Source organism: Panicum virgatum, chromosome 3K, assembly GCF_016808335.1.
Source record: "Panicum virgatum strain AP13 chromosome 3K, P.virgatum_v5, whole genome shotgun sequence".
Lineage (NCBI taxonomy): Eukaryota > Viridiplantae > Streptophyta > Magnoliopsida > Poales > Poaceae > Panicum > Panicum virgatum.
In genome coordinates, this window is record NC_053138.1 from 59,358,740 (window position 1) to 59,380,086 (window position 21,347).

General features: G+C 45.6%; 2 protein-coding genes and 1 pseudogene across 3 annotated transcripts; all 3 read left to right on the forward strand.

Moving 5' to 3' along the window:
• The first annotated feature begins 485 nt into the window (after positions 1 to 485).
• On the forward strand, positions 486 to 3,419 carry LOC120701115 (annotated as a pseudogene).
• A 3,178-nt stretch (positions 3,420 to 6,597) lies between these two features.
• LOC120699949 (protein misato homolog 1-like) lies at positions 6,598 to 10,477 on the forward strand. 2 transcript variants are annotated; one of them, XM_039984061.1, is made up of 9 exons: positions 6,598 to 6,849; positions 6,918 to 7,019; positions 7,110 to 7,155; positions 7,278 to 7,356; positions 7,883 to 8,234; positions 8,403 to 8,646; positions 9,007 to 9,249; positions 9,331 to 9,450; positions 9,595 to 10,477. In XM_039984061.1, exons 1-9 carry the CDS (start codon positions 6,778 to 6,780, stop codon positions 10,044 to 10,046), a joined length of 1,710 nt encoding a protein of 569 aa, XP_039839995.1. In that variant the 5' UTR covers positions 6,598 to 6,777; the 3' UTR covers positions 10,047 to 10,477. The 2 variants fall into 2 exon arrangements, with proteins under 2 accessions (XP_039839995.1, XP_039839997.1); XM_039984063.1 differs by having other exon boundaries at positions 6,631 to 6,849; positions 9,340 to 9,450.
• A 3,785-nt stretch (positions 10,478 to 14,262) lies between these two features.
• On the forward strand, positions 14,263 to 19,632 carry LOC120699950 (calcium-transporting ATPase 10, plasma membrane-type). The gene is made up of 7 exons (XM_039984064.1): positions 14,263 to 14,758; positions 15,583 to 15,637; positions 15,754 to 17,705; positions 17,796 to 17,954; positions 18,137 to 18,308; positions 18,398 to 18,696; positions 19,051 to 19,632. Exons 1-7 carry the CDS (start codon positions 14,582 to 14,584, stop codon positions 19,297 to 19,299), a joined length of 3,063 nt encoding a protein of 1,020 aa, XP_039839998.1. The 5' UTR covers positions 14,263 to 14,581; the 3' UTR covers positions 19,300 to 19,632.
• The last annotated feature ends 1,715 nt before the right edge of the window (positions 19,633 to 21,347 follow it).

Below are 21,347 nucleotides of genomic sequence, written 5' to 3' on the forward strand. Positions count from 1 at the left end.
AGGCTGACTCCTAGAACAACACTTTTCTCCCATCTCCAATTGTGACAGTAGTGCCGTATCTAAAAAGCCGTCGATCAAGAGCAGAACAGGGAACATCTGCGCCAACCCATGATCTGTCAGGATCAGTCCATAAAAACCACAACCACCCCTACTGAACCACTCCAGTCCATGAAAACCACAACCACCTGAGCCGTAGAGCCGTACTCAGTGGCGGAGGACGGATGAAATTTAAGGTATGGCGGAGGCGGGGCAGCGGCGACGCGAAGAAGGCTGCGGGGCGGCGGCGGCGGCGCAGAGGCGGGCGGCGGCTGCGGCGCGGAGGCGGGGCGGCGGCTGCGGCGCGGAGGTGGCTGGCAGCGCGGAGGCGGGGCGGCTGCGGCACGGAGGGCGGAGGTGGCTAGCGGCGCGGAGGCGGCCTCGGGGCGGGCAGTGGGCGGAATGCAGCACGAGGAGGAGAGAAAAAAATTCGGACTCAGACTTTAGGTATGGCGCGCGCCATAGTGCGCCATAACAGGTGCTCCGCCCCTGGCCGTACTGAACCACTCCAGATCAAGCACCCCCAGAACTCCCAGCATACTTATATTTATGATTTTGATAGTATAGACAGTCACATATTTATATATATGTTAATTGGACTATGCTTAAAACACGACTCTTTCAAAGTTCCCTTGTTCACCATAATGCTAATTTGACTATGGCACTGGTTTGCCTATTTGCAAATCAAAATCAAAGAACGCAAGGATGAAAGCGTGAACCGGAAAATTTCATACCGACCGATATCGTATCGCGATTTTTCCGATCAAATACTGCATTTTTTAGAAAAAAACGAAATAAAAAATGGGAAAATTCGGCCGGGATCGAAAACGGTTTTCCCGACCGAATTAGAGCGGATCCCACGGAATTCTGAATTCACAGCAGCCCAACCCCAGTTCCCATCGCATCCCCCGGCCCACGGCCCAGGAAGGCCACGCTCCCACGCCAACCCCCTCCAAACAACTACTCCCTGGCTCTGCGAGTCCCTGGCTCCCTGCCGGCCTCGCCCTCAGTCCCTGCGTCGCTCTCCGCATCCCTCCCTCCTGCGCCGCCTCGCCGCCGGTGGTGCACCCGGCCCGACACCCCTCCTCGGATCCTCCTCCCGCTCGGCAGCGCGCCCGGCGGCCTCCCTCTCGTTCCGCCGCCGCGGGGTCCTCGCCACCCCCGGATCCGTCACTCCTCGCCAAGCGCGCCGTCAAGGCGGGGGCCGGCGCCAACGACAAGCGCAGCTGGATGAGCTCCGCGCAGCTCTGGAGCTGCGGGAGCCACGACACCAGCACCGCCGGCACCAGTAGCGGCGCCGCCGCCGAGCCCGCGCGCGAGGTAGGGGGCGATGGCAGCTCTTTCATTTTTCCGTGGAACGTGATTTTGCTCGAGAGTTTGTCTGGTTGCATAGTCTGAGATTCAATTGGTAAATCCTTCGTTCATGAGTACACTTGAAGAAAAGCTTTGATTTTCTTTTGGAGCAAAGAACACTGCCACTTGAGCGAATTTGTTTCAGCCGAGATTCCAAATTTATGTGGAGGACATGTGATACTGTAATAAACAAAATAAAAAGGAGGAATCTTTCTGCTTAGTAAAAAGAGGCGGATTTTGTGGTAGTAGTACAGCTAGTAGAAAAAGGAAAAAAAAACTTTGCTTGTTTCAAAGAGAGAGAGAGAGAGAGAGAGAGAGAGAGAGAGAGAGAGAGAGAGAGAGAGAAATTACAGCAGCAGAAACCCCAAGCAAGAGGATTTGTTCTGGGATCTTTTTAGCTCATTTGTTCTTAAACGATGCCTAATCTAATCTCTTTTGTTCATCCTTGTTAATCAGATTATCTAGATAGTGTACAATTGAACATACTATTCATCCACATCATATGTTCTTACATTACAAGAGCTGTCTGTACACAGGGGCGGATGCACACCCCGGGCCACCCGGGCCATGGCCCGGGGTTCGGCCCAAATTTTGCATGTTTTAGATATTTAATATATCTTTTTTATTTTGCAGTAGCTTCTACCTCTGGACTTGGATCAATTGCTGAAGAAGTACTTGGATTAATTGTTGAAGAAGAATAAATATATTACTTCGCGATGGCGTTTTTTGTATGTTATCTATCTTTCCGTTTATATTTTCATGTATCTTTTGAACTGTGAGTTTGTGGACGTCTATATTTTAAACTCGGCCCGGGGTTCGACTCAATCCTAGTTCCGCCACTGTCTGTACAGACCACATGCTGTCATCTCACCTGCTTTGGCAAATTCCAAACCACCAGGTGTCGGGCGCATTCATGCCACCGGCGTTGGCGGGATCGCCGGACGACGCGGCGGAGAAGCCCGCGGCGTTGCCGGTCCCAGACCTGACCCTCTCATCCCCGGCGATCGACGCCGCCTGCCCGGCCGTCTCGAGCGCCACTAGCAGCGCCGTCACGGACGGGGGCGCCGCGACGACGCAGCGCCTGCTGCGCCAGCGCCAGCAGCAGCAGGCGCAACCGCAGAAGGCCCGTCGGTCCTGGTCGCCCGAGCTCCACTGCCGGTTCGTCGCCGCGCTCCAGCGGCTCGGCGGCGCACAAGGTGAGGATTTCGTTGTGCGATTGCTAAGAAATTGAGCTCCTGATTGGCCGTGCTGAATTATTGGCTTGCTCCGGTTGGTGGTGTCACTGCAGTTGCCACGCCGAAGAAGATCAGGCAGCTGATGAAGGTGGACGGGCTGACGAATGACGAGGTGAAGAGCCACCTGCAGAAATACCGGCTGCACACGCGGCGGGCGTCGCCGTCGGATGGCGGCGACCTCCAGGCATTGGCTGCGGACCTGTCGGCCGTGCCGGAGCAGCAGTACACTGCGTCGCAGCACAGCACGTCGCAGTCGGTGTCGCCCCAGGGCTCCCTTACAGCTGACGGTGTCGAGCCGGGCCATGTCGGCGACCGCCGTGGACAGCTGCGACGGCGACGAGGTGAAGGGCGGCTGGTCCGAGAGCTAGAGCGGCTTCGGCGCGCAGCAGCACGGACGAAGGCCTCGTCGTCCTGAAAATCCTTCCTGATCCTTGTAACAGCAGCAGTTTAGACGGCGAAGAAGATGGCTACAGAAGATGATGAGATGATGGTAGCCACAAACTCTGCAGATGAGAGTGTTTTTGTGTACAGTCGTTGAGAGGATTCTTTTCATTTTGCAGATGAACCGATGCGAGTGATTTGTCGAGTGTTGTTTGTGGGTGTGAGATATGAGATGAGATGTTTGCTGCATTACATTGCAGAAATCTTCAGGTTGAGTCGAATCAGTGTGGTCGAGAGGCCGATCGATTTTACATTTTTAGGAGGATTGCTGGCCTTGTTGCCTGACAATGGAGCTATCCATCTGCTGATCTCGCGTGTTCTTAGTAATCTGATGCAGATTCATTCACCCGGTCAGACTGTTCGTTACTGATGTTCTTCCTGTCCTCCTCATGGTGTTTTGAGTCTCCCTGTAAAATGGAGAACTGAAGGCATGCTTCGAGATGTAGTGGAATGATGGGAATGATTTAGATCGGATTTTATTTCAGGCCGTACGGGTTTTTATTTCAGGTTGGGAACCGGCCGGTGGCCCGGTCGCTGCTGCCTGCTGGTTAGGGGTCATCAGTTCACCCTAACGATGCAGTGGCCCCACGGGTCACGGCACTGCGACGAAATTTAAGATTTTTTTATGAATTAAATCGCATCATTTTTTTAGAATAACTGTGTTTTTCAGTATGCTAGTAAGTCCGGAATGCATCTTGCTTGTTTGCCAACTTGATAAAAAAATAATATTTCCATAAAAAAACTTGATAAAAATATTTCGTTGGAATCTACTGCTCCTATTCTAGAATATAGCTATTTTTATTTTTATTTTTCCAAATCAAACCTTTTAACTTTAACTAAAGATGAAAATATCTGACTTTGATCAAATCTAAAAGTTTCTATATTTTAGACTGAAGGTGTAAGGATCGATGGACCAAGAGGGGGGTGAATTGGGCATTTTTCAAATTTCTAAAACAAATTAAAGCAACCTTAACTTATGCAATGCTAGTAAGGCTCAATTCACCAACCGGCTAACTAAACAAACTACACAAACTATAAAGGATATGAAACTAAGCAAAGTAGAGCTAAGTTATGATCTCTAAGATCAAGCACATGAATAATTGCATGAAAGTAAGTGCTTGAAAGTAAAGAGAGGGCAAGAGACAACCGAATTTTTTCCCCATGGTGTCGATATGTTGTCACACACCCCTAATCCACGTTGTGACACTTACTAAGAGTCTTGTCACCTCCCATGTCACCGAGACGAGGGCGCTCACTAAGAGTCTCCGTTTACCATCCCGGCGTGGTGGAGCTCAAGCCACGTACAAACTTCTTCGGGCTCCCACAATCAACTTGGCAAGCTCCGGAAGAAACACCTCAATCACCAAGATCGCCTAGGTGCTGCCAATCACCAAGAGTAACAAGCTAGGGCCTTCACTTGAGCAAGAACCGATCACCAAGAACAGATGCACACAAGTTTCTCTCTACTCAAGTCCTTAGTCTTGCTTCTTGAATGATTGAATGATCAAATGTGTGGAATATGAAGCTCAAGGTGGCTCTCAACAATAGTATGAGTGTATGAATGTTGCCTGGTGTCAAGAGACCTCAAAATGACCCATTGGAGGGGTATATATAGGCAGCTCACACGAATAGAGCCATTGGAGAAAAGCTGCCAGAAAAGTACGCAACGCCGGTTAATCCGACGGTCCTCCAAAAGTTATCGTCGGTTTAACCGATGAATGTAAACTGCCCATTTGGAAAACTAGCCGTTACAACTCGGACAGATTAACCGACGTATCATCGGTTTAACCGGTGAGTGTAGTTGTCCACTGATCAACTGAAAAACCAACTCTCTGGACAACTGCACCGACGTTAACTCAATTCCATCGTCGGTTTAACCGGTGAGTATAACTTCTGAAATCCCTGGAAAAACCAACTCTCTGGACAATTACACCGACGTTAATTTTCAAATAGCGTCGGTTTAACCGGTGTATGTATTTGTCCAGACTCTGATAACTGCGTTTAACCGACGTATAGAAAATCGGAGTCGTCGGTTAAGCCGGTGTATAGACTTTTTCTGATTTTGACTTTTCTGATTTGAGTCTTGAATGAAATCCAAATATTCTTGAGATATAAGTTGAAAACCACTTATTTGAACTTCTAAGAACCTGAGTGACCATAGTGTGCATCCATTTTTGATTGACCATGTCCATGCTCAAGTTACTTAGCCTTAACCCCTCTTAATAGTGCGACCTCTACAAAACTATAAACCCTATACTAATCTAAGTGTCCTTCTCAACCTTGCGACACTTAGGGCTAGAAAGATACTTAGTCTTGTTATATATTTGAGTTGAATACCGAGATCGTCTTTTTGAATAATGAAATTGAGAGGCCTCTTTAACATATGACCAAATGAGCGATAATGTTTCATTAAGCTGCACAAACTCATTAGTCACAATAATGGTTGTCATTAATCACCGAAACATACCTAGAGGGCCTAGATGCTTACAGAAGGTAGTATAAGTGTGCATGTGGTAGAGCTCCCAGAGATGATTCTGTTCTGAATCCAGCAGGAGCTCTGCCAAACAATTTTCCAGAGAGAAGTGATTAGCTGCTAATTTTTGTGAAGTGATTTTGTGGAGTGAACTAAGAGGATGAAAGTTGAAAAAAGTAGTTTCTCCTGATTCTGTGGAGTGATTCTCCATCCTGATTTTAAGAGTTTACGCTAGATAATCACTTTAAGGCACAAAATCACTTCTAAAACAGAATTAGCTCCTAAAACAGGCCCTAAATTTAATTGCACCAAAGTTAACTAATTGTATTCTCTCCTACTCCATTCCAGATTCTACTTCATTTGACTTTTTCGACTCCAAGTTTGACCACTTGTTTTATTCAAAAAATTTGTACAAACATAGTTAAATTTAAGTCATTTTTAAAGAACTTGTATTGATAAAACAAACCACAGTAAAAAATGATATTTGTAGCAAATTTTTTTATTAAGACGAGCGGTTAAATTTAGGATAAATAAGTAAAATAAACTATAATTTGAAACTGAGGCTACGTACATGGGTTGTTTTTTTAATTATTCCTAGTGAGCCAAATGTTTATGTCGTCTTATGATTCCTATCAAGTCAAACGCTTCAAATTATATGAAATAATCAGATGAACTTACAATTATCAAGTGCATTACTAAAAAAATATCATAACACGTAGACATTGCCTTTTTGTTTTAGATATCATGTATTTTTCTAAAAAAGATCTGCACCATGTCCTTCTTATATTTATGATTTTGATAGTATTGACAGTCACTTATTTATTATATATGTTAACTGGACCTTGCTGCGAAGAACACGACTCTTTGAAAAGTTCGCATGTTCAGAATGCTTTTTTTTTTGGTGGATTCAGAATGCTAATTTGACTGTAGCACTGGTTTGCCTATTTGCAAGTCAAAGTCAAGGAACGCAGGTAATTTTGACCCTCTTCGCTTGGATTCACGTAAATTTCTAGCCGTCCGATCCCTGATCAGCACAGCAGCCGTTGGATCGGCCAATCCTCAAACCCCCTACTCCTCGTCACTTGTCCCCTTCCCCACCAGTCGAAACCGCCGCGGCCGCCCGCCGCCTCCGCACGCCGCCGCCGTCGACGCCGGGGGCACGGCGAACCCCAGGAATCCCAACCCACGCCGGGGCATCCGGAGCCCTCCCGCTGCGGTCTCCAAAGCACGAGGAGGGGGATGAGGGAGGTGGTGACGGTGCAGGTCGGCGGCTTCGCCAACTTCGTCGGCTCCCACTTCTGGAACTTCCAGGTGATCGATTCGACTCGCCTCCGGTGCCTCCCCCTTGCGATTCCTGCTCACCTCCTCCCGCTCCGCAGGATGAGCTGCTCGGGCTCGCCGACGACCCCGGCGCCGACCCGGTGTTCAGGACCGCCGCGCTGGACATGGACGTGCTGTACCGCGCCGGCGATTCGCAACAGGTGGAGGCGCCCGCCCGCTTGCGTCGGTAGCGGTCAGTATTTCACTACGCTTCTCGTGTTTCCTCTACTGACGCTGCTCGGTTTCTTCAGGGTGTGGCCACCTACTGCCCCCGTCTGGTATCGGTCGGTTCTCGAGGTAATTGACCCGGCCGTGTTCTTCCTTCACTTTGCGTCCGCTACTCTGCTCATGCGGAATATTACTAGCTCGATGCTGTTTTGTTTCCTGTCATGTAAATCACGTGCTGATGGTATTTGCAGGGTCTCTTGGCTCTTTGAGTTCCTCCGGTACTCTGGGTTCGAGTAGTGCTGCTGCTGATCAGCCTAACGTCTTTACATGGCAAGCGATGTTCTATCCTCAAGCCTATATGTTCTAACTACTAATCCATCATGCATCATCGGTCTATGGTGTTTGGCGTTTATGAGCTAACGATAGATAGGCAATTTGTTTTGTATGCTTGGGGTTGCTTGTGCAATGGGGCTAAAATTGCACTAGTTACAGATTGAAGTTTTGTATGTGTATGTCTGGCTCGTTATATTCCTGTTAAATAAACAAATTCAGCTGTTCATATAATTGTAGGAAGTTATTACTTCCGGAAGGAACAATTAACCAGCCTTAGCCTCTTTGTGCAAGCATTCTGGGGTTTGTAATGTTGCATTGCACACACTCATTCAGCCCCTGCTTACTTTTTTCCTGGAACATCCCCCAGCTTTTGGCTTATAATTGCCTATCATTGGAAATATTGCTTTGTACTATTCATGCGATAAGATGTATACTGATTATTGAGTGATGAGGGAGCACAAGTCTGTAGCATGATATGACAGGACCATTGAAACTTTTGATGAGCTGATCTCTATTGTTGCAGGTCCGGAAATGTAACGAAATCAGTGGCAAAACCTCATGAGCGGAACTTGTTTCTGCAAAGTTTATCTGAAGAAGAACAGAACACAAGCTCTAGCAATGACCAAAACAATGCCAAGAAAAGTGTCGACGATAAGGATTTGGTTGAAAGTCTAGAGAATGGAGTCAAATTTTGGACTGATTATTCGAAAGTTCAATATCACCCTCAGAGCTTGTGTGAGTTGTATGGATCATGGACAGACTTTGATAAGTTCGATAACTATGGCACTGCAAGGGAGGTGGTTTCAGAATGGTCTCAAATGGAAGAGTTGAGTGAGAGGCTCAGGTTCTTTGTTGAAGAATGTGACCATATTCAGGTCCTGTCCTTTTTTTTACAGCAAACTATCAATAAACACTCTATCTGCAGCTAGTCTTGTACTGTGGGCTATGTTCACTTATGCAGTTACTGAATTTTGTGGAACTTTCCATCTTGCCTTTGTTTTGAGATCTTGATCTTTTAAACTGTTTATCTTGATTTACTGCAGGGTATCCAGTTTATTGTGGATGATTCAGGAGGTTTTTCCAGTGTAGCTGCACAATATTTGGAGAGCATTGCTGATGATTACACAAATACTCCTGTATTGCTATATTGTGTGAGGGATCCAGTCTCCCATGGGTCGCCCAGAAATCAACGTGAAACTGTCATAAGATCTTTGCATGATGCTGTGTCATTTTCCAAACTTTCATCCTCTTGTAATCTGATCGTACCGATGGGACTGGCTTCGCTAAGTATGCTTCCATTTCCTTATAATCTTTTACATAGATTTTCATGTTCAATTATGTGCTTCTGTTATCCCTTTCCCATGTAGCATGTCTAACTTTGCAGATTTTTATAATTCTACTAAATAAGTAATTTCTTGTTCATTGGTCCTTAGCCTAGTAAGCTGTCAATGGTTGTAGCCTTTAACTTAATTAACTCACGTGCACCTACTATTGGTGAATGCAATTCACATTCCATCGTAAAGCAGCTTAATTAGCATGTCTATTACTATTTTTATCACTTTATTTATACAGTATTATTTTCAATCATTGTGAAGACTTCTTCATATCTGGGCAGCTAATAGTTTCCTTTTAACCTTGCTTCTGCAGGTTACTTGTCACCTTTGCTTTCTATAAAGGATGAGAAATACTTCCACTCTAGTGCCATTTGTGCTGCAGCAATACATTCACTATCTGTTCCATTTAGGCTACAACATGTCGGCCCAGCCTCAGATTCAGCACATTCATCTGGTAACCTTGATATTGGTGAGCTTGTGCACATATTATCTGATCAAGGTAGGCAGAACATGGTCACTGCACTGGATGTAGCTATGCCTGCCCCTTCTTTGACAGGTACATAATATATGTCTTGTTTGATCAAGTTTGAACGGAAAAACTTATTTTGTTTGCTTACTGCATGCTCCTGTTTTCCAGATAGAAAAGGTCTGAGGACCATACAGAGGAGCTTGCGCTCTTTGACCCCTGAAATCAGTGATGAGGATGAAGATCCATATGCTGTTGAATCGTTGGTGTTCCATGGAGCTCTGGGTTCAGGTCTTTTTCCTTATAATCAGTTTTATTTGTACTCTTTGTTACTCTACTAGATTTTGTATTGGAAAATACTACTTTGTTAGCAGACTTTTGGCAAACTTTTGTATGTAGAAGTAAAATCGTTTAACCTACATTTTGTTAACACAGGCGGGCAAAGGGCTTCCATATCACAAGTGAAGGACTTTGTCTGTTCAGCTTTGGAAGGCAGGGAGACAAAACCAAAGTTCTCTCATCTCTCAGTATCACCCTGCCCCCTCCCAGTCCCGCTCCCATTCCCATCAATTTTCAGCAGCAGCATAGGCCAACACGGGGAAATCCTCAGCAACAACCTCCCAGAAGGAATGAGGCCAAAGGGCTCACTCGATGTCGTCTCAATACCAATGGCTGCACGTCTGAGATCGAGCAACGCCATAGTGCCCTTCATCGAGAGGCGATCAGCAAGTCTTCAGAAGCTTGGGATGTCCAGGGGCGGGCTGGGCTCCCAGGTCCTCCGTGACTGGGGCTTCGGGAAGGAGGAGGTCGAGGACATGGGGGAGCACCTGGCGAAGATGCTGCGCCCATTTTACCCTGAGATGGACCTATCGTCAGATTCCGACTAGATGGACCATCTTTGCGAGTGTATCGCTGAGTAGATGGACCGTCTTTGCCAGTGTATCGTGCAAAGATCGGGTCAGTTTTGGTCTGTGGGGAGAACTAATGTGATGTAGCCGTGGTGAGATGTCTTGCTGTGATGAGTTCCTCTTATATGTGTTCAATAGATGCAGAGCAGTACAAGTAGTTCTGAAATATGACCGTGTATCTGTTGAGGAAACCGGAGATGGGATCTGAGTGTCTGGGCGTGTGACCATGTCAGCGCTCCGCATGTGGTGCACGTGAATCTTGGCGACGCTCACGTGCGCTGCCACGTGCAGCTGTTGTTGTAGTAACATTCTGCAATTTTCAGCTCTGATGCAGAGGTCCGGATCTGTGCTGTACCTGCAAACCGCAGCTGTGGAAACTGAAGAACCGTTATCTGCTCGTTTTAACTTCATTCACAGGCATCAGTCTGAACTCTGAACCGTGCATCTAGTGGTCTAATCTAAAAAAAACTTTTTCCCTTCAAGAAGACACGCATCAGATCTTCATATCATCTGTATCAATCCAGACAGAAACAAGTTCTTGCAATTAAGTTTAGATTGATCGAAACAAGAGGGCAGCTATAAAGACTTTGCATGTCCAAGATCGACGAGAGGTGTCATTGGAATCACACCCTTCGTTGTATAGATAAAAAAAAGGATATGCAAACCTTTTGTTGGTGTGTGCACGATCTCGAATTGCTGAATGCATTGTTGGGTTACCCTCTAGATTCATTGGAACCTTATGCAGGGGGCCAGGTTTTCTCTCCGATAATCCTGGCTGGCAACGATGTTTGCAGATCCGATACCACCTGGCCGGCTCTCTCTTTTCCTATCCCTGTTGTTGCATCCATCGCCTCAATTATCAAGGAGGAACACTTTTCTTGGCAATTTTGATCCTTTTTGTACTTTATGTGGAACGTTTCTCTCACCTTTTTGATGAAAACCTTTTTGCCTTGGCCATTAACATGAGCATGGCGTGTAAAGCTCTCGCCACTCAAAGGGTGGTGATGCGGAATCTAAGTTTGTTAGAGATTTATTGTTTCAGTAAACATACAAGATATACCCAACGACTTCCATGTAAAATCTTGGGTAAAGTTTGTCATCCTATTGAATCATATGCGTGTTTTACAATCAGCTACTTGTTTTTTTTTTTGTGACTGCACATTTTTCATTAAGAAGGAATCCGCTACTTCTTGTTGAAATTGAACTAAGAACATGTTTTATGAACTCTAATATCAGAGTAAACATTTTAGGAGTTGAGACTCCTAAAATCTCCCCGGTCCGCCATTGGTGGGGAACAAAACCTAGTGGTGATCAAATTAGAAATTCCCAAGACGCCTTTTTTCCCCTTCTTTTGTATGGTTTAGAGTTTTTGAAGAACAAAAAGTGGACAGCATAAAACATGGAAAGGCAATAAGAACACCAACCAAGTGATGGTGGGTTGGTCGTACCATAAACTACGATTGGGTGAATGATGAGCCCTACAAAAGCGTGGCACTTGGCAGGAATGATTGGTGGCGTCGAGGCACTCACATGGCCGCCGGCATGTGCCCAAAACGCGTGCGATGCGACCAACTGCGACAGGCCTCGAGGCTAGCAAAAACAAACACCATCAGCATAGAGTAGTTGGTTAAAAGAGAGGTTGACATGGATTTATTGGTTGTTTATCATAAGCGTTTGATCGGGGAGAGTGAGTGGCGACGGCGAAGAGCCGAAGACGACACGACAGGCGATCCAGATCTTGGGAACGGCCCCTTTGTTTTTTTTGGGTACTGTGTCACCGATCAAATTGAAAGCCCCGCGGTCTGATCTGAATCTGACCCTCGTTCGCTGATACGAATTTAAAATACACGCTCGACAAAATTTGAATCTCTGTGTTGCATCCAAATTTTTTTTAATCTCTCAAAGCACTCGCGTTGCTGCTGATTTCAAATGGAGGGAGTATATCCTTTTCAAGCAGAATAAAAAGATTAAGACTCTCAATGGTTCCGAAAGCGAAATGTGTGGCCTTCTTTTCACCTGGTGCGCAAACTTGCTTATCTTTTATCGATTCTCTTAGAAATACTATATTTTTTTCATTTATTCTTCTCGTGCCAAATATTAGGTACCAAATCACAGGAACCTGTACATGTCCAAACTATCGGTGGATCTCTAGGTGAAAATCTTTTTCTAGCTTGCCGTATGAGGTGGCGGCGGCGGCAGCAACTTCGAGGCCATTTTCTTCTTGAAGTGTGGCTTTGGAGGTCATTTTGATCTGATTTCATTACTTAGCGGTATTAGGCGATCTGGATGTCATGTTTCTGAGAAGACGAGAGATGTAATGGTTCGCTGCTGATTTCTTGAAAAAGGAAATTAGAGTTTAGTCTTCTAGTTTTCTTTCTTATATTTTGAGGCCATCATTTGATATTTATAACCTAAGAACTTATATAACCTTTGCCTGTATATGCCCATTAGATGGATATATATGTTGATTTATTTCTTTATTAAAAAATATCCAGACATCGCTGTTGTGGAAGAGCTATAGCTATGCTGAAAGATATTTACCAAGAGCACTGTGACACTATCACACGGGGCCGGTCCTGGGCTCACCACCTCGAACTCTAAGTGCTTGTTTGGTTCAAGGGGCTAAATTTTAGTTCATATCACATCAAAAGAAATCTTAGTATTTAGAAGTATTAAATAAATATTAATTATAAAACTAATTGCAGAATTCTAGAGTTAAATTGCGAGACGAATCTAATAAGGTATATTAATCCATGATTAGCAAATGGTTACTGTAGCGTCACTATAGCAAATTATGAATTAATTAGACTTATTAGATTCGTCTCGCGAATTAGCACTCAACTGTCAAAAAAATTATAAACAGATTTTATTTGATACTCTAAAATAGTAAAAAAAATTATGTAATAGGGACTAAAAAAGTTGCCGGAAACAAACAAGGCCTAAAAGTCATGCTCTCAGCCGTGAAAGCCAGGCTGAGTAGGTTAGGAGGAACAGTCATGAGCAGGGACACATACTCACTCCCTGAGAGTAATTCAGATGACATTCGGGACAACGAGTGAGGTTCCGAAGTTGCATTTGCATCTACGGACTAAACTTTAAGAATTTTAGTTTTATTCAATGATTTAAATAGGTGGATTAAAATATTGATTGAAGTTCAGTTCCACCCAACTAAAATTTAGCCCAAGTCCTTAAAATCCACTTAATTTGGACTAAACCAACTAGTGAACTGCAAAAAAAAATATCCAAACTACCCCTCACCATGCACTTGCAGGCACAACAATAGCATAATCTAATAAGGGCAAAAATGACATTTCCATATTTCTATATACATCCACCTATATTAGATGCAGAATGTGGATATTTTGGGTCACAGTTGCATCCGCTTCGAATTCTCTATGGTACCTACAATTCTTTGAAAGGAGCAAATATTTCAAGATTTAATGGCGTTGTGCATTAAAGGGTAGGCGATGTTCTTGTCGGCAGCGAAACGCATGTGGTGACTTCGTCAATCTCGAGAATTTGCCGGCTCAATCTTTGAAGATGCTCATAGAGGTAGGATTTTCGTACATCCGTGTGATTATCTACTATAGTTTTTTTTTATAAAATACTATATTTTAAACGTCAAGACAAGCGAATAAGGATAAATTACTTTTTTCTTGCATCCACTTAGATCACTCCATTTTTCGAAAAAACTATTTAGCAGAACTCCTCCTGAAATCAACCTAGAAGTTTCTCTGTGACCTCTATCCCAGTTGCCATGCACATATATTTTTGCAAGTTTTGCCACTAATCAAGCTTCTTCGTTTTGCGAATTTATACACTTTTTTTGTTAATGATGAGAATGAAGCTCCATTTTTTCTTGAAAAAATCAAGCTCTTTTTTTTTTTCACTTGCCGGGAAGGAAGAAAGGCAGAATCTGAGGTGAGGGTGAGGGCGGGGTGGATCCGGGTCCTCTGCAGGTGCGCCAGCAGAACAGTAAAATGAGTCTGGTGCTACAGTATCCTCTGCAGTTACCGTAGTAGGAAAAGTGGTATGAACAGTCCTCGCTATACTCTGTTCATCACTGTAGTACACGATCTCATCCGCACATTCCGGATCGGACGTCTCCCATTCCTCCAACCTCACTCTGCAGAGGATCTGGTTCCGGAGTCTCGGCTACTTTCGCTTTTGACTCCACTGAAACGACGAGGTGACGTCACCGAGGCTCCGGCGGACGCGCTATTGGGTCGCCCTCCTCGCCTCCTCTGGCGTCGTCGTCTTCCCGCTGCAATTTCCGCGCCCCTTCCTGCTCCCTCCGCGGTCGCGGCTCGCGGGAACCGCCGCCACAGACCTCGTCACCGACCGGACCGGCAGCCGCGCGAGTCAGCCCCGGCCCCATGCGCGCGCGCGCCTGATTGGCGCGCTTGGCCGGCTGTGACCCCGAGGCCGAGCGAGGGAGGACCCGGAGCAGGCTGCTGTGGGTAGCGGAGGGGCGGGGCGGCCAGGCAGGGCAGGAAGGGGGGGAGCGCGGCGGGATGGAGAGCTACCTGGAGGAGCGGTTCGGGGGCGTGCAGGCCAAGAACTCCTCCGAGGAGGCGCTCCGCCGGTGGCGCCGCCTCTGCAGCGTCGTCAAGAACCCCAAGCGCCGCTTCCGCTTCACCGCCAACCTCGAGAAGCGCGGCGAGGCGGAGGCCATCAAGCACGCCAACCACGTGCGTCTTTTTCCTCCCCGATTCCCGCCGCTTCCCCACTTCCTTCCCTTCCCTCCCTCCCTCCCGCCGCTGCCCGCTTAGTTCCGCTAGGATCCGCCGCCGCGGCGCTGAGCGCTCGCGGGATCTGGGCCTGGGGCTTCGCGGCGCGCTTCGCGGCACGGGCGCCTAGTGGTGGAGTGGATCGTTGTCGCGTTGCTTCGCCAGCGAGCACAACGCCGCCGGAGTGTGGTGGCCGTGGCCATGATTCTCCAGCGTACACGGATGGGGATTTTTTTTTCATACTGAAAACTAGCACTGTTTTTGGCGGCCTGTTGATGACCATTTTTGGGGGGCTTTTCACTTTTGAGCGGGATCAGCCGTGGGAGCTTAACGGGGCTGAAAATTGAGGATGATTGTTGTTCAGCTACGGGGGACTGTAGTTGATTCTTGCTCCATTTTCACAGTGCTGCTACAACATACCTTTAGCTTCTTTGGATTTGCTCTGTTTTAGCGCTGCTAGTTCGGGTAATCCCAGCCTTGCTTCACCAATTGGCTAAATTAGCAGCACATTTTCAGTGGGCTGTTGGAACCGGCTGATATCAGCTCCACTATAAGCTTACTAGAACCATAACATTAAGCCTCGTTCCAAAACTTTGCTAGCTAATCCCGAAACAGTGCGGCAACATGCATAGCTTTGCCCTCCTGTTTCCAGATTTCAGCGGTGAAGCTTGCGATCCGAGTCGGTTCTGGCCTTGCTGCCTATTTTCCCCTACTATAATAGCACTAGCTTCTCTTCTGCAATGTTTTAAGAACGTACTCAAGCTCACACTGCTGGTGTATCACAGGAGAAGCTGCGTGTTGCTGTGCTCGTCTCCAAGGCTGCGCTGCAGTTTATACAGGGTAATTGTGTACCAACAGGCACCACGACCTGGATTCGCCATGCTTTTGGAATTTTTACTCCAGGTCTTTTATTTTCCTAACACAGCGCACCTAAAACCATATTTCTGAATGTTCAGGTCTCTCTCTTCGGAGCGAGTATGTCGTCCCTGAGGAAGTCAAGGCTGCTGGGTTTCAGATCTGCGCCGATGAGCTCGGGTCCATTGTCGAGGGCCATGATAGTAAGAAGTTGATCATCCATGGTGGAGTTGATGGAATTGCGGAAAAGCTCTCAACATCGAAAACAGATGGGCTAAGTACAGATGAGGACAGCATTAAACGCAGGCAAGACATATACGGGGTAAACAAGTTCACAGAAAGTGAGGTCCGCAGTTTCTGGGTGTTTGTGTGGGAAGCGCTTCAAGATACTACTCTTATAATTCTCGCTGTCTGCGCGTTCGTATCTCTGGTTGTTGGCATTGCGATGGAAGGGTGGCCAAAAGGTGCTCATGATGGTCTTGGAATTGTTGCAAGTATCCTCTTGGTCGTGTTCGTGACTGCAGCAAGTGACTATCGGCAGTCGCTGCAGTTCAAGGACCTGGACAAGGAGAAAAAGAAAATCCAAGTCCAAGTTACAAGGAATGGCTTTAGGCAGAGATTGTCAATATATGATCTTCTTCCTGGAGATGTTGTCCATTTAGCAATTGGAGATCAGGTCCCTGCAGATGGGCTCTTCATTTCTGGATTCTCCCTATTGATCAATGAATCCAGCCTAACTGGTGAGAGTGAGCCTGTTGCTGTAAATGCAGATAATCCTTTTCTTCTGTCGGGGACCAAAGTACAAGATGGGTCTTGCAAGATGCTGGTCACAACAGTGGGCATGCGTACTCAATGGGGAAAACTGATGGCCACTCTAAGTGAAGGTGGGGATGATGAAACCCCACTGCAGGTCAAACTTAATGGAGTTGCTACTATTATTGGCCAGATTGGACTATTTTTTGCTGTTATAACTTTCATCGTCCTATCCCAAGGGCTATTCAGCAAGAAATACCATGAGGGGCTGCTTTTAAGCTGGTCAGGAGATGAAGCACTGGAGTTGCTGGAGCATTTCGCTATTGCAGTTACCATTGTTGTTGTTGCTGTCCCTGAGGGATTGCCATTAGCAGTCACGCTGAGCCTTGCATTTGCCATGAAGAAAATGATGAATGACAAGGCACTGGTTCGTCACTTGGCTGCATGTGAAACTATGGGCTCAGCTACTACCATCTGCAGTGACAAGACAGGAACGCTGACAACCAATCATATGGCTGTTGTTAAGGCCTGCATCTGTGGAAATATCAAGGAAGTTAATGGTCCTCAGAACGCATCCAAGTTATGTTCTGAACTCCCAGAGATTGTTGTCAAAACTCTTCTGGAGTCTATATTCAACAATACAGGTGGTGAGGTTGTATTCAACCAGGATGGGAAATATCAGATCCTGGGTACCCCTACAGAGACAGCTTTATTGGAGTTTGCATTGGCACTAGGTGGAGATTTTAAGTCAAAACGTGATGAAACTAAAATTGTGAAAGTGGAACCTTTTAATTCGACAAAAAAGAGGATGAGTGTCATTCTTGAGCTTCCTGGAGGAGGACGCCGTGCACACTGTAAAGGTGCTTCAGAAATAGTCTTGGCTGCTTGTGATAAGTTCATAGATGATACAGGTAGTGTTCATCCTCTGGATAAAACAACCGCTGACAAGCTCAATGGTATTATTGATAGTTTTGCTGGTGAAGCTCTAAGGACATTGTGCCTTGCTTATAGGGAAATGGAAGAAGGTTTTTCCATCCTAGATCATATACCATCACAAGGGTACACATGCATTGGAGTTGTAGGTATCAAAGATCCTGTCCGTCCAGGTGTGAGGGAGTCTGTTGCTACTTGCCAGGCTGCCGGAATTATGGTGAGAATGGTCACAGGAGATAACATAAATACAGCAAAGGCGATCGCTCGTGAATGTGGTATACTTACTGAAGAAGGCATAGCTATTGAAGGACCAGAATTCAGAGAGAAAAGCCTAGATGAACTCCTTAAGCTGGTTCCAAAAATCCAGGTTTGTTGTCTACATGATATCTTATTAACTTCCAGACACTTCGATAATCTATCAACAAGTCTCACCTACTGCTGATTCTGTGCGTTGAAGGTAATGGCCCGATCATCACCACTCGACAAGCATACACTTGTAAAGCATTTGCGCACAACATTCAACGATGTTGTTGCTGTTACTGGTGATGGCACAAATGACGCTCCTGCATTGCATGAAGCAGATATTGGACTCGCAATGGGCATTGCAGGGACTGAGGTGCGAATAAGTCATATTCATTAACTAGCAGATATGCCATGGTGTCATTTTTTTCCTGCTTTATGCGGTACATGCGTGTAGGATTTTGTTCATTTTCGCTGGACCTTGGCGTTGCTAGTTTGATATCATACCCTGCTGGTCTTGCTTGTTTCATCCAGTGGATCTAATATAAGCCTTTTCAGGTGGCAAAAGAGAGTGCTGATATTATAATTCTAGATGACAACTTCTCTACAATAGTAACTGTTGCCAAGTGGGGACGCTCTGTTTACATCAATATTCAAAAGTTTGTGCAGTTTCAACTGACTGTCAATGTTGTGGCGCTACTAGTTAACTTCTCCTCAGCTTGCTTTACAGGTATGCCTCCTGGACTCCTAGCCCTGCTAATTTGTTAACTTCAGAGTTCGGATGTCTCTTTGTCTAATGATATGTACTTGTAATGCCAGGAAATGCACCATTGACAGCTGTTCAGCTTCTTTGGGTCAACATGATCATGGACACCCTTGGTGCTCTTGCACTGGCAACGGAACCACCTAACAATGACCTGATGAAGAGAGAGCCTGTAGGAAGGACAGGGAAATTCATTACAAATGTGATGTGGAGGAACATTTTGGGAATGTCTTTCTACCAATTTTTTGTTATGTGGTATCTCCAGACACAAGGGAAAAACTTTTTTGGGCTTGAACGCTCTGATACCGATGTTGCACTAAATACAATAATTTTCAACTCATTTGTCTTCTGCCAGGTATGACTACTGCTGCAAATCACTTATTTTCCACTAGGGATCTGTCTTCTCAGTAGCAATGTCATCACCACCTTAGCTTGCGCTAGAAGCAGTTATACATTTCTAATTTTGTAGTATTAGTAAATTCATCACGACCTATTCTATGCCTCACACCAAGTCAATTTCATTCTTTTGTCCTGCAATATTGTCGTTACTGGAAAAAAAATTTGGCCGTCAGAACTCTGAGTAGAATTCATTGACCTAACACACTTAGCTTAAAAAAGAAAGCAGGAGATTAATAGCAGCACAATTAATTTTGTGGAAAATAAAATCAACATTCTTTTAGGCACTCTGATTTGATATATGCTGCTCCAGGTCTTTAATGAGATAAGCTCGAGGGAGATGGAAAAGATCAACGTGCTCAAGGGCATGACGAGGAACTATGTCTTCATGGCTGTCCTCACCAGCACGGTCATCTTCCAATTCATCATGGTGCAGTTCCTGGGCGAGTTCGCCAACACGACACCCCTCAACTTGCACCAGTGGCTCGCCAGCGTGCTCCTCGGCCTGGTTGGGATGCCCATTGCTGCCGTCGTCAAGCTGATTCCGGTCGGCTCATCATGATCATTGAAGATCCTTACCTGCAAAGCACAGATATATTCAGATTGACCAAATTGCATGGTATTCAGTGGAGCTGAACTCCCTGTGCATGAACTTTTGGAATGCACGGAGAGAGCTTGTTTGGGAACAGCTGCTGCACTTTGAAAAGTTTTGTAGCCAGCAAATGTGTCTAGATTGCATCGTATTGTATGAAGCATTGTGCTTTGACACTGGGGTACAGGCTCAGTTCTGTTAGTGTAGCAGAACTGTAAGATTGGTGCTTAGCCTTTGAAATGGAATTTGGACAACAGGATATTTATGTGGATCAATGAATGGAAACATGGTTAATTCAGATTAGGATTATTTATATGGGCAATTCAGATGCAGTTTAGGGTTTAAGTCATTTTAATATTGACAGAAATGTGCAATTTATGTGCAAACTTAGGGCTTGAATGATTTAGATGTTTTTTTGGTGGGGGGGGGGGGGGGGGGGAGGGGGGGAGGGGGGGGGTCAAGTTTTTTTTTCCTTCAATGAGCTAGAGATGTACTCCTCCATCCCAAGAAACAAGCCATCCTAGAAATGTTAGAATTGATTAATAAGAACATAAAATGACCATATTTACCTCTATTTATTATCTATATTTGGTACTAATTGATTCTTATATGCACACACACTTTCCATATAGGATAGGATGACTTGTTTTTTTGGACAAATTTTGAATTCTGCAGTGACTTGTATTGGACGGAGGGAGTAGCTAATTTAGATATAAAGTTAGCACGTTACTTTATACCGTTCTTTTCAATAATAGAAGCGGTTATTTTCTAGAAAACATAATGCATCCAATAACGGTGATTAGAATTTTTAGGATTTATCCTTTTTCTACCGTGTATTGCGAGGGTTAAGTAATAGCAAGATGTGGGCCCACTTGTTGGAAATATGCCCTAGAGACAATCATATTTTCTTGTATTTATCGTTAATAAAGTGTTCCTTGAATATTCATGGATGACAATTTGCATTGATTAATGCTTATGTGAAGTATTCGTGAAACTCTTTACTTGTATGAATATTCTAAAATGTTTCTAGTCGGAGTTCATGTGAGGACACATATGAATATTAGACTGGCACATGTATTAGTTGATTGACTACGTTTCACAAGTCATGGACATGGGGATGTCAAACTAATAATGTGGTCTCATGTGAGACATGAGACTGAACCGATCCAATACGAGATGATGACTTCTCATTACACAATATGTACGCTGTGTCCTAAGACCTGAGATCGTCGTATGTACTTAAGATGTGAACCGACTTACTTAGGAGCCATCAAACGCTACACCGTAACTGAGTAGTTATAAAGATGGCTTTCGGGTCTATCAAGAAGCATGCTGTGAGACATGGTCGGTCAAGATGCGATTTGCCCCTCTCTGCAAGAGAGAGATATCTCTGGGCCCCTCGAGTGATTCGGATAAGGAAATGCATGGCCATGCTGGGGTTAAGAGTTAACCAAGGATTCTGAATCACAGGATCAAGAAAGAGCGGTTGGCTTAGAGCTAGACCAAATATCATGAGGCAAAAGGAACAACATGTATATGACATTGTGACTGCTAGTCTGATATGATCTTTGCGTGCGTATAGGAGTTGACATGTCTTGCTAGAGGCCGCTGTCTACTATTGGGCCGAGTAAGAGTACTCGGGCCATGTCTATTCGCATGTGAGCCCATAGGGTCACACACTTAAGGGAAAGAAGTCTGATAAGGATGAGATCCAAATTAGACTGGACTTAGGTGCACTAACGGGCCTCTCAGGCCCAAAAGGGAGCGCCCAGGGGCTATAAAAGCAAGGGGAAGAGGGGCACCCAAGGCTAACACTAGCCTTTTCTCGCGCGCTTGTGCGCCAAGCCCTAGGCCGCCCCCTCCCTCTTGTGCGCTAAGCCCTAGGTCGCCCTCGCGGACCTAGCAGTCCGGATCACGACGCTTCTTCCCGTACGTGTGGACTTCATGGAGGTGCTGCGCTTGCTGCACAAGGACGAGCCTTTCGTGAGGTGGTTCACGCAATTGCACTGCCGGCTTCC